Source organism: Rhinoderma darwinii, chromosome 2 (genome assembly GCF_050947455.1).
Source record: "Rhinoderma darwinii isolate aRhiDar2 chromosome 2, aRhiDar2.hap1, whole genome shotgun sequence".
In the NCBI taxonomy this organism is placed as follows: Eukaryota; Metazoa; Chordata; class Amphibia; order Anura; family Rhinodermatidae; genus Rhinoderma; species Rhinoderma darwinii.
In genome coordinates, this window is record NC_134688.1 from 194,942,359 (window position 1) to 194,953,738 (window position 11,380).

Genomic DNA, 11,380 nt, shown 5'->3' on the forward strand with positions numbered 1-11,380 from the left:
CCTCTCCTCAGGGTCCCCGGCAGTCACTGACAGCCGGAGACCCGACATTCAGCTGCCCGATCACGCGGGCAGCAAGTTAAAACCCGAGCCGTAAAAAGTATATGGCTCGGGTTTTAAGAACCCTGACCGCTGGCTGTAAAAACACAGCCAGCGGTCGGGAACCAGTTAAGACATTTATGGATTTTGTCATTCAGTTGCGTAAAGGGTTGTAATGGTGGTGCGGCTGGTTAAGATTAGCTATGCAACATATTTATCCTGAATTTTATTTTTACAAAAGTGGAGCACATGTGCAGCAGTTCAGACCTGTGTCTGCTCTATTGTAGTCTTTAGTATAAGGCCTAGTTTACACAGGGTTTTTTGCAGGACGAAAAAGTCTGCCTCAAAATTGCTTCAGGCATTTTGAGGCCGATTTTGTCGCCTGTGTAACACAGCTGTCACCCGCTGTGTATGGAGCAAGCTCAGCCCGTGAGCCCCCTCCATACTTCCCCTTAACGGCTGCCACGTACCAGTACCTGACATCTCGTTAAGGGGTTAATAGAAATAGGTGCGATACAGGCGACAAGACTGACACAGGGTGTCATGAACTGCTGACAAGTATTACTATAGCAGTAAAGTGAGAACTTGAGTAGCGGGACATCACAAAGTGGGTGTGGTGTGATTTGAAGGGACATTTCTGAGCATAAGTGGGTATTCCCAAATAATACTATACAGCTTCTAGAAAATAATTTCGTATGTCCAACAAACTAGGTATGCAATTGATTACATACAAAAGTAGAGCTGAAGGAGTTAAAGGCTGTGCACTTTGCAATTTTTCTCTTTTTAATTCTCCAATTAGTTTTTTAAATTGCTACAATCTCTTTAAAATAAAAATGAAACAAAATCTTGGTATACATTTTATTGTTTTGCGTCTAGAGCTAGTGCAAAGACCTATTTGTCTCCATGGAAACCAACTACAAACAAACATAAGTCCTGCAAAATGTGTTATTCCACGTTACACTTGCCATTGGACCAGAATCACGTAATGTAATCCAAGGTAAGGTGCTGGATAACACAGACAAGATATGACAATAAAAAAATCCTTGTTTTTTTGTCCATGTGTTATCCCGGAGACGAAAAAGGAGAGGGGTGCCATGCTGGTGACTGAGGAGAGGGGTGCCATTGTGGTGACTATGAAGGATACTGTACAGTGTTCTTTAACCTATGGCTGTCTAGTTGTTATGAAACTAAAATTCCCATCATGCACTCATGCACTACAGGTCTCCGGTAGGGTAAAATGGGAAGTCACAGGTAGAAGACCTCTGCAGTGTAATGTTTGGTAATTAAGTTTACCGGTTACACATCAATTACAAGACTAGGTATGGGCAGGACTTTAACTTGATTTTCTCAATGGCTTTTCAATATCTTTTGTTGTGTTGAGTGATAAGTTTTTACGCTGCAGAAAGTAATCCGGGTGAATTGCTACATCTGTATATGAGAACAGTGTCATTAATAACATGATTTTGGGCTGTTTTATCATTTTGTGAATTTATTCATGTACTCTGGATGTTTGCTGACTGCATTAAACACTTTAACTAGCAGTCTGTATACTTTTTTCTTTAAAAAGACCATCCCCACAATTTTGGTGGTCGTCTTGAGCTTTCACTAAAATATACACCTCCTTCTCATTTCGTCATGGCATCATCCTTGTACATGCAAGTGTCAGAATGTGATGACATCATAAGGCAGTTATAAATTACCATACCCTCCTCTAAGCTGTTCTCAGAATGTGATGACATCATAAAGCAGTTATAAATTACCATACCATCCTCTATGCTGTTCTCAGAATGTGATGACATCATAAAGCAGTCCTAGGTTAAGTTATCACACATTCAGTGATTTCCCCCTTTTTTGTCATGGCGAATAAACAGAGCATAGCTGTTATTTTCCTGGCGATTCTTGCTGTATTTGTGGACATTGCGCTTGGTCGTGAGACTTCCGGTAATGTGACTGTTATTTATTTCATTCTAATACTAGTTTAATCATATCTATCCAGTTATTATATTACTTACAATCTCTTACATATGTGTCGTATAACTTACACTTTACCTCTGTCTCCTTCTGTCTATACCTCTGTCTGGCTTAGTGAATGAGAAATCATGTAACGCCATTTGAGAAAAACATGGCGGTTACTGTGATTTCTGTTACTAGAATGAGCTCCACAAAGCTTAGCTGTGATCTTATTGTACCAGTGAAGTGAATGAGACAGATACACAATGTTGTAGATTATTTCATAATTGCTACTTGTCTAAAATCGAAATGATAATTTCTTAAAATCCAAATTATCCGTTCTTCAATCTCTTATAAACAGTTGGGTTGTTCATGTGAATATTCCTGGACTTTTATTGCCAACTTTACTATTAAAGAGGTTATCCCATCAAAACAACCCACTCTTTAAGGACAGTCCCGTCCCCCCCCCCCCACCCCGTGTCCAGCTGGTATAAGACTGTTGAAACTCTGTATCGAAGTTACAGGCGGCCACATACTGTTCAATGGATGGCAGAGAAGGATCTATTGGCTCTCTAGTATGGCTAATAGACGGGATCCTAAGTAGATGTCCAAGAAGCTAGAGAATTATATATAAAAGGCTATTAGAAATAATGTATATGAGAATTCCATTCTGCAACAGATTGACGTCAGTCAGGGAGACTGAGGGGAGATGATATAATACAATCTTCTCCTCAATATTAAAGTTATCACCAGTGTGTGCACATATTAGCGTCAATGGTAGAACATCCCAGCACCACAGAATACAGAGATACTATGGACCTGTCACGTGTTGTATAGATTTATATAGCTGCTTATGTGTGTGTGTGTGTGTGTGTGTGTGTGTGTGTGTGTGTGCGCCCTATGTACGATTTTTCAGAGTCTTCTACAAGGAATATTAGAATTTTGCAGTATAATAATCCCAGTTATTTAAATAAAGTATATACAGAAAAGTATATTTTTTAATATTGTTTTGATTTTATTTATCTTATTTATTGCAGCAACAACTCCTGGTGAGATTGATATAACATCGAAGTCTCACACTGTTCCAGCATATGCTGAAGGTAAGAATAAAACGATATAACTAATATACTTGTAATATACCTGTTTGCCATCAGTGAATGAGAACATGGGAACCTGCTCTCCGCTGAGAAGTGGATACAACTGTACACAGTCTTAGGCAATGCTCTGTGCGCTAAATACATCAGCAGCAGCGCCACAAACCTCACTCATAGTTTGTTTCTAAATGTAGATAATATAACAAATGAATGTAATTTTTTTCATACAGGTCCATCTGATGGACAAAAAAAAATACCTAAAACGCGTTTGAGAAAAATTGTGGTGACTCCGCGTTCAAACATCAATGGTAAGTGTATTGTGAATATGTTATTATTACAATATCCTCCTCCATATTCTGTCATTTACTAGAACTGTGCCCTAAGATTAAAAAGTTTCCTCAAACCATTATAAAGACTGTCATGTTCTATGTGGTGTCATGATGTGATTATTATGTTGGGCCCATGTTATATCCAGTATGTGGCCTTCTACAAGGAAATGTTTCCCAACATTCCCACCAATGAAGATTTCAGGAATAGGGAACCCATCAATGTCCATTACTGTTCCCAATGACAGAAATATCTTTCTATAGATATAGAGAATATGTTTATAATGTTGATTTTCTCTTTGTTTCTTATAGACAAGACATCTGGTGTGATAATAAAGACAACATTGTCTATCACCACACCACCACCCCCTGAAGGTAATATAATAACTTATTATAGAGAGAGAATACATCTAGTAATGACAAACATACAAGTATATCAGCGGATTAGCATGTTCAGTCGGCTTAGATGTTGGTATTGATGGCACGGGACTCAAGTTTAGAGTCTATACATTGATGGAAATATTGGGGGATTTATATATTATTTAGAAAAGAATTAAAATAGACTAAATTCCCATTACTTTATCACAAAGAACCAAGTAAGAAATACTGCTACACCAGTGTATACGAGACGTTTAATAGATCCATGCACATTATTTATATATAACACTAATGCACAATATACACTCTAGGGTTAATATTTATTGTATGAGGCTATTACTACCATTCTTTCAGAGAACCAATATATTTATTTAGGGTAATACTAAGTATAAATACAAGTCACAAATTATAATGTAGTTTACAAGGGGTGTTCAAGTCAATGCATCACAACATCTATCCGCATCGTTTATACATTGGGATAGTAGGAAACAAATTACAATTAGGTATATACTATATCTGCAGAAGACAACTAGGGCTTTCTATTGAGATATGAGGTTACAAGTGTTAAATCTTTATATTCACATTTTCATACAAACCCATAATAGATATGAAGACCTCCTGGCTATAGACAAAAACCATAAAATACCCCAAAATATACTATCGTTTCATGATAATAGAAATCTGCCTTACATTTAATTTCACTGTAATGAAAATAATGAGCAAAATGTCATCAATGCACAATAGATATAATATAACTGATGGTGTCTCAATAATATTGCTGTCAGTGAATGACTCTTTGCTGTGTGCCGGACATCAGAAGGTTTCACTATTATTAGTATTATTAACACGTTCTCTGTACTGTGTTATAGATCTAGTTAGTGCAGACATTACAACTACAACACAAGGGTCTACACCCCCAACTGAGAATGATCTGCAGGGGACCGGTGAGTTCTCTGAATAAATATATTGTCTGATACTGGATTGTTATTATCCATATACTATGATCGGATCATGATTTGTTCTTCATCCTTTCCATAATGTAATATTTTCTTTATTATAGATAAAACGTCTGCTGCAACAGTTACATCACTGCCCAGTACCACAACAACATATACTGAAGGTAATGCACAATACTTATAATGTTAGCTATGCAGGGTATGACTATCGGAGGTGTAGGGGCGATCACAGACACAGGCTCTGGAGTCCGAGGGGGTCCATAAGGTTCATCTGCCTCAGACCAGGAGACAACCCCTACCCATAATGCTGTTCTCCTTGACAGAAGCTTACCCTGTCTGGTCTTAAGAAGGATCTACCATATTTAATAGAATAGTTTAATCAATTATTAATACATAATGTACAATTATAATGGGTAATGTGTGTATTTTTGTCTTGTAGGTGTCTCAAATGGAATTTCCACAAAAGTGAAAAAAATTAAGAAAATCATTGTTCCTCGTGGAAATTTCCATGGTAAGTTATAGAATAGTATAATAGGTTACTATATAATGTACAGTTATAATGGTTAATTTGTGTATTTTTCTCATGTAGGTGTCTCATATGGAATTGCCACAAAGGAAAAACAATTAAAGAAAATCATTGTCCCGCGTGGCAATTTCCATGGTAAGTTATAGAATAGTATAATAGATTATTATTATATAATGTACAGTTATAATGGTTAATTTGTGTATTTTTCTCATGTAGGTGTCTCCTATAGAATTCCCACAAAAGAAAAACAATTAAAGAAAATCATTGTACCGCGTGGAAATTTCCATGGTAGGTTAATCTAGAAGTTCTTATTATGATGAGTAGTATAAAAAATGGCTGTTAATATTTCTACCTATGTTCTCATTTTTATTAGGTTTTTTAAAACAAAACTCCTGGTTATTAGAAAGATTAATATTTGCCTTTATATGACCTTATTTCAAGAACATTTTGTGTTTTATGTTGTGGATTTTGGTGCGTTTTTTCTACATTTGTCAGATACAGTTCGCAAGCGGAAACGCAAGAGAAATTCAGATCCTGCAGATTGTAAAATACGCACCGAAGGTTAATTGATGTGCGGAAAAATTCTGCAACGTGTAGATGAGAACTTGGAATCTTGCTTCGCTGATACTGTATTACATTGCGGATTTGCCGCAGGATAATTTGCATGGCAAATCCGTGTGTAATATGCATCCGTGTGCATTTGGTCTAAAGGTGAAAAGGAAAGTCAAGAGGCAGTGTTCAGTTGTTTCCATATCTCCCATAGGTTATATTGGAGTGTTACATCTCTTGTTACTTCATGATCACAAGACTTTATATAATTTATAAAACTATTACAATTATGACACATTAATGCCAATGATGAGTATTATTACTTTTTCAGAACGTAAGATCAATGCAGGACTGGGATATCCTAAGAAAAGAGTAGAGACACCTTATCCTGAAGGTAAAGATCCATTCCTCATTCACTTGTATTTTATGCTACTTTGCTGTGGACTTTTTTGTACATGTTTTATTTATAATAAGTTAATGTGGGTATTTTTGCCATTCAGTGGAGACAGACTTTGACAGAGACTTAAAAGCATTGAAAAAAATGTTGGCTCGACCTAGAAAGATACAAGGTAAGACCATTCTTCTAATATACTTATACACTTATAGTATAAAGTCACATCTCATATAATAAGGGTTTATAGGTTCTTACATTATATTACACTATTATAATCATCACATAGTTATGACTATGATGTCCAGGGTCAGATATACCATATGTGCAACCTGTCTAACTGCACCGGGGCCCTGCAGGCAAGAGGGCCCACTCCTACCTTAAGGAAAATAGTGTCCCCTACTGTCTATCGGTCACATGTAAGGGGTTTTACTTATTCCCATCCATGCCCCACAATTACTGCTGGATTGGTACACTGTGAAGGATTTTCTGGGGAGCAGTGGATGAGGTGATCTATCGCTACCACCCCGCCTGTCATGAAATTCATCTTTGGATAACAGGGGGCTCATACACTTGTCTTGCACAAGGGGCCTCCGTTATTTGTATCTGCCCCTGATGATATCACAATATCAGGATTTACATTTCTTGTGCACACAATATAATTGTTTGCAATATTTTCATTATTATATTTTCAGGTCGTAAGATCAATGCAGGATTACAACATCCTGAAAAGACAGAAGACACAACCTATCGTCAAGGTATAAATCTTTACTACATTATAGCAATTATATTATAAACGATATAAACACAAACATAACAAGCATAACTCTGTTCACATCCGTGTTCAGGGGTTTCTGACAAGCTTCCCAGTATTTTAGAAAGGGAAAATAGCGAAGTCTGCAGCACTATTCTTGTCAAAAATACCATTAAAAAAAATTCAACATGGCCGATAATATATTCTCCAGATCTTGTTCTCTTGTCATTGACTTTTTAAAATAGTTTATGCATAAAAATAAGGGTATATTCACACATTGCAGATTTGTTGCAGGAATTTTTACGAGTGAAAATCTGTTCCATATATCTAAATGCGGTTGTTTCTGCACATCGATTTCTGCAATCCACATTCAGATAAAGGGGACAGTATACGCTCGTTCTAAGGCTCAATGCACACGATGCGTATTACAGGCGGTTTTGCCACGCGGATTTGCATGTAGCGAAACCGCAGCATAATGAAGTACCAGCATAGTCTGAGAGATTCCAGGAAATCTCATGTACACGCTGCAATGTTTTTCCGGACAGAAATTGACCTGCGGTGCATTTTTTAGATTCCACAGCACGTCAATTTATCTTGCGTTTCTGCTTGTGAATTGTATCTGCCTAGTGCTGTGGAAAATCGCACCAAAACCGCAGCAGGAAAACGCGCCAAAGAACGCATCAAAACGTAAAAACTGAACTGGAAAACGCATGGAAATACGCACGATTAGGTGCGGTTTTTACCTACCAATTGCTACGGTTTTGGTGCATATTTTCCTCAGCAAAATAAGCTACATGCCCACGTTGTGTAAAACTCAAACATAGAAATGTGATCCAATCTGTGTAGGAAAGATTAGAATGACACTTCCAGCTATAATAAATAGTCTGCATAGGAATATATTTATTACGGGTTAACCGTGTAATACACTTCTTATTTCCAGAATTAGAACAAGCGCCACCAGATGACGATGAGGAGGAATCATATCCTTGGATGCTTGACACAACAACTGAAGGTAAGCTGTTATATTACCGCATATCTCCCAGTCTATGACACTGAACATCATACATTGTAGGGTAGAGGTCTCCTAAATATTTATGTGATCAGCTGTAAATGTGGGAAATTTTATGGTTTCTAATAGCAGGACCATCACCTGGAGCGACAGAGGTAAAAACTGACATTAAAATGTTATGTTGTTATAACATTATCTGACAAAAGAGATAAAATGAGACAACAACCTGATTGGATGACAGCTGTCAACCAATAATCACGACTCTTCTTATTTGTACGTACCAAACCCGTCAAAAAGCATGAAAGAAATGCATGTAAAATAATCGTTTTTACATGTATTTTTGCTGGCATTTGTTATTTTGAAAAACGTCATACCCAGATGATGACTTTTGATAAAAACTAAACTGACGGAAAATATGCTACAAAAATGGAAAAAAACAAACACCCCACTGTGTATAAAGGCTTTCTTATATTTTACTATAAACTTTAAACCAACATCTGGCCGCATCATTCTTGTCCCACCAAAAAACACGCAAAAAACACCATGGAAAAAACATCAAAACATTATGGGGCAGATGAACTATAACAAATGCATGCCGTTTGCCAATTTTGTTTACGTGTTTTAGAAATTTTTTTGCTTCTTACTATGTACTGTTCAAAAATCCTAGAAAAGTGGAGTCCTAAAATGTGCCAAATTTATTATTGACATGCACCACAACTTTGGCGAAAAATACAGGTCTAAAGTAAGCCAACCAAAAGGGGGTGTAAGTTAGAGAAAAGTTTCTAACATGTCTATCAAGATGCGCCAAATCTCTGATACAGCATGCACCAATGTAATAAAATCTTCTGCCTGTCTCCTCTAGGTTTATGCCGTCTTTATTTTACACGATATTAATAAATCTGCCCCATTGTGTGACACTGGCCTAAAGCAGTTATCTGATGGGGTCACACATGGAGAATCATAATAGTAGACAGTTAGACTGCATAAGATTGAGGACGGATGACAGTCCGCTGCTTAATGTTGTAGTTCACCAATGTTGGCTGTCTCATTCCTTTTATGTTCCCTTGGTAAACACAGTTCTGATGCTAAACTAATGATTGTGATTTTCTGCTCTGATTTTCCCACAGTGTCCACTACAATCTCAACAACAATACCAACAATGTATAAAACAAGAGCGATAACTGTAGACACTACAACATCGCAAAGAGCAACAACGATGTCTACAACAGCGACAACCATAGACACAACACCAGTGCAAACAGCAGCACCAGAATCAGACCTTCTAGCTACTACCACCCCTGCCGTATCTGTAGACTACACACTGCGTAACATCATAATCATCAGCTGTGCTGTTGGCGTTCCTCTGCTACTCGTTGCAGTACTGCTATTCATCGTGCTTCTTAAACTGCAAAGACTTCAGAAGTATGCATTGTTTTTCCTTTCTACGTTTATTTTTTTCTACATTATTTTACGCTTTAAAACTTATGGTTTCTTTCACTGTTTCTGTTCTCAGATTGCTGGAAATACAAAGAGTCTGAGGATCTGATGAAGATTCGTAAAGGAGAATGTCGCTTTATATGTCGCTTGTACCTGCTAACGTACTTCAGCCACCTGGTTATCTCTTGGCTGCTGTGAACAGTTGTGTTGAGATCAGCGCTCCATCACTTCAGTGGCGAACCAGTCTTCTTTCTACTACTCTGTCACCTGAGTCCTGGTCCCTGCCTGTGTGACCATAAATGCGCACATTTCCACCATTATGTCTGTGTACTCTAACCATAGGCTGACAATAGCGCTATTATTTCATCACACAACCTATGGCGGCACCAGCTAACAGTCCTCCCATCCTTACTGTTAGGTATGTGCACAAACAACTGCACATATGTTTATGGGCATCACGGTGGCCCAGTGGTTAGCACTGTTGTCTTGCAGTATTGGGGTCCTGAATTTGAGTCTGACCAAGGACAACATCTGCATTGAGTTTGTATGTTCTCCCCGTGTTTGCGTGGGTTTCCTCCGGGTATTCCGGTTTCCTCCCACATTCCAAAAACATTCTGATAGGGTAATTGGCTTCCTATAATATTGGCCATAAAGTATCTGTGTTTTCACATAGTTCATTATCAATTACAAACTTCAACAACTAAAACATCTGTGTGGTGTTTTCTTATAAAATATGTTTTCAGAGTGTAAGAATATATAGCAATCCTCTTAAAAACTGCTATAGAACCTTTACAATAAGAAGATATGTAAGTGGCTGATATGAGTGCAGAGTGAATGTCATGAGTGCATAGTGGCAGGCATAGTGGCTGTCATGGGGCCATTAGGCTGGCATAGGGGCATTGTGGCTGTAATGCAGGAATTGTATCTGTCATGGGGGCACTGTGGCTGTTATAGGGGAATTAAAAGTATTCTTGTTGTCATGAGGCATTGTGGCATAGGGAGCACGGACGGTAGAGGTGAGGGACATTGTGGCTTTCATAGGAACAGTCTGTGGCATAAAGAATACACAGGATAGGTCATAATTATTTGATCGCTGGGGGCTCCTCCACTGGGACCCCACCGATTGCAAGAATAGGGGTCCAGGACCACTCCTGCTCACTACATCCCCCAGTGATGAGAAACTTGAATGAAGCAGCGGTCGATCGCTGGTCCATTCAATGTCTATATGACTATAAATCTGCCTGACTAAGACAATTCTAAACAACTTTATTGACTCTTATCATTAACAGCTGTGAGCTACTAGTCCATTTGGACTTTTCAGTTTCTTGACAGAAGTACTCAATACAGGAGAGGTAGTTAGTTATTCAGGGTTACTGTTCTGTCCCTATTCACATTCCACCTCCTAATGCAGTGTCCCAGATACACTGCAGAAATGTACTGTGATTTCTGACATTGTATGTAAAAATCTGAGTTTGAGGCCTCATTTACACGAGCGTGTGCGTTTTGAGCACGCAAAACCCGCGGCGTTTTGCGTGCGCAAAAGGCACTTAACAGCTCCGTGTGTCATCAGCGTATGATGCGCGGCTGCGTGATTTTCATCATTATGACACTTCGTTTGGATGTTTGTAAACAGAAAAGCACGTGGTGCTTTTCTGTTTACATTCACAGTTTGACAGCTGTTGCGCGAATCCCGAAGTGCTTCCGTGTGGTGCGCGTGATTTTCACGCACACATTGACTTCAATGGGTGCGTGATGCGCGAACAGCGCACAAAGATAGGACATGTCGTGAGTTTTTTTCAGCCGACTCACGCTGAGCAAAACTCACGGACTATCTGCATGTCCCCATAGACTAATATTGGTGCGTACGACATGCGTGAAAAGAACCCGCGTCGCATGCACGTATATCACGCTCGTGTAAATGAGGCCTAAAAATGTTCCTTTAAGGCTGGACTGAGGGGAGGAGTCAAGGCAGAT

The 11,380-nt window shown here is 38.5% G+C and overlaps 1 protein-coding gene across 1 annotated transcript; it reads left to right on the forward strand.

The window, feature by feature from the left end:
- Positions 1–1,605: 1,605 nt before the first annotated feature.
- LOC142741778 (uncharacterized) lies at positions 1,606–6,331 on the forward strand. Its single transcript, XM_075851112.1, has 10 exons — positions 1,606–1,977; positions 3,024–3,086; positions 3,311–3,388; positions 3,719–3,781; positions 4,654–4,728; positions 4,845–4,904; positions 5,180–5,251; positions 5,330–5,401; positions 5,483–5,554; positions 6,147–6,331. Exons 1-10 carry the CDS (start codon positions 1,893–1,895, stop codon positions 6,329–6,331), a joined length of 825 nt encoding a protein of 274 aa, XP_075707227.1. The 5' UTR covers positions 1,606–1,892.
- Positions 6,332–11,380: the final 5,049 nt, after the last annotated feature.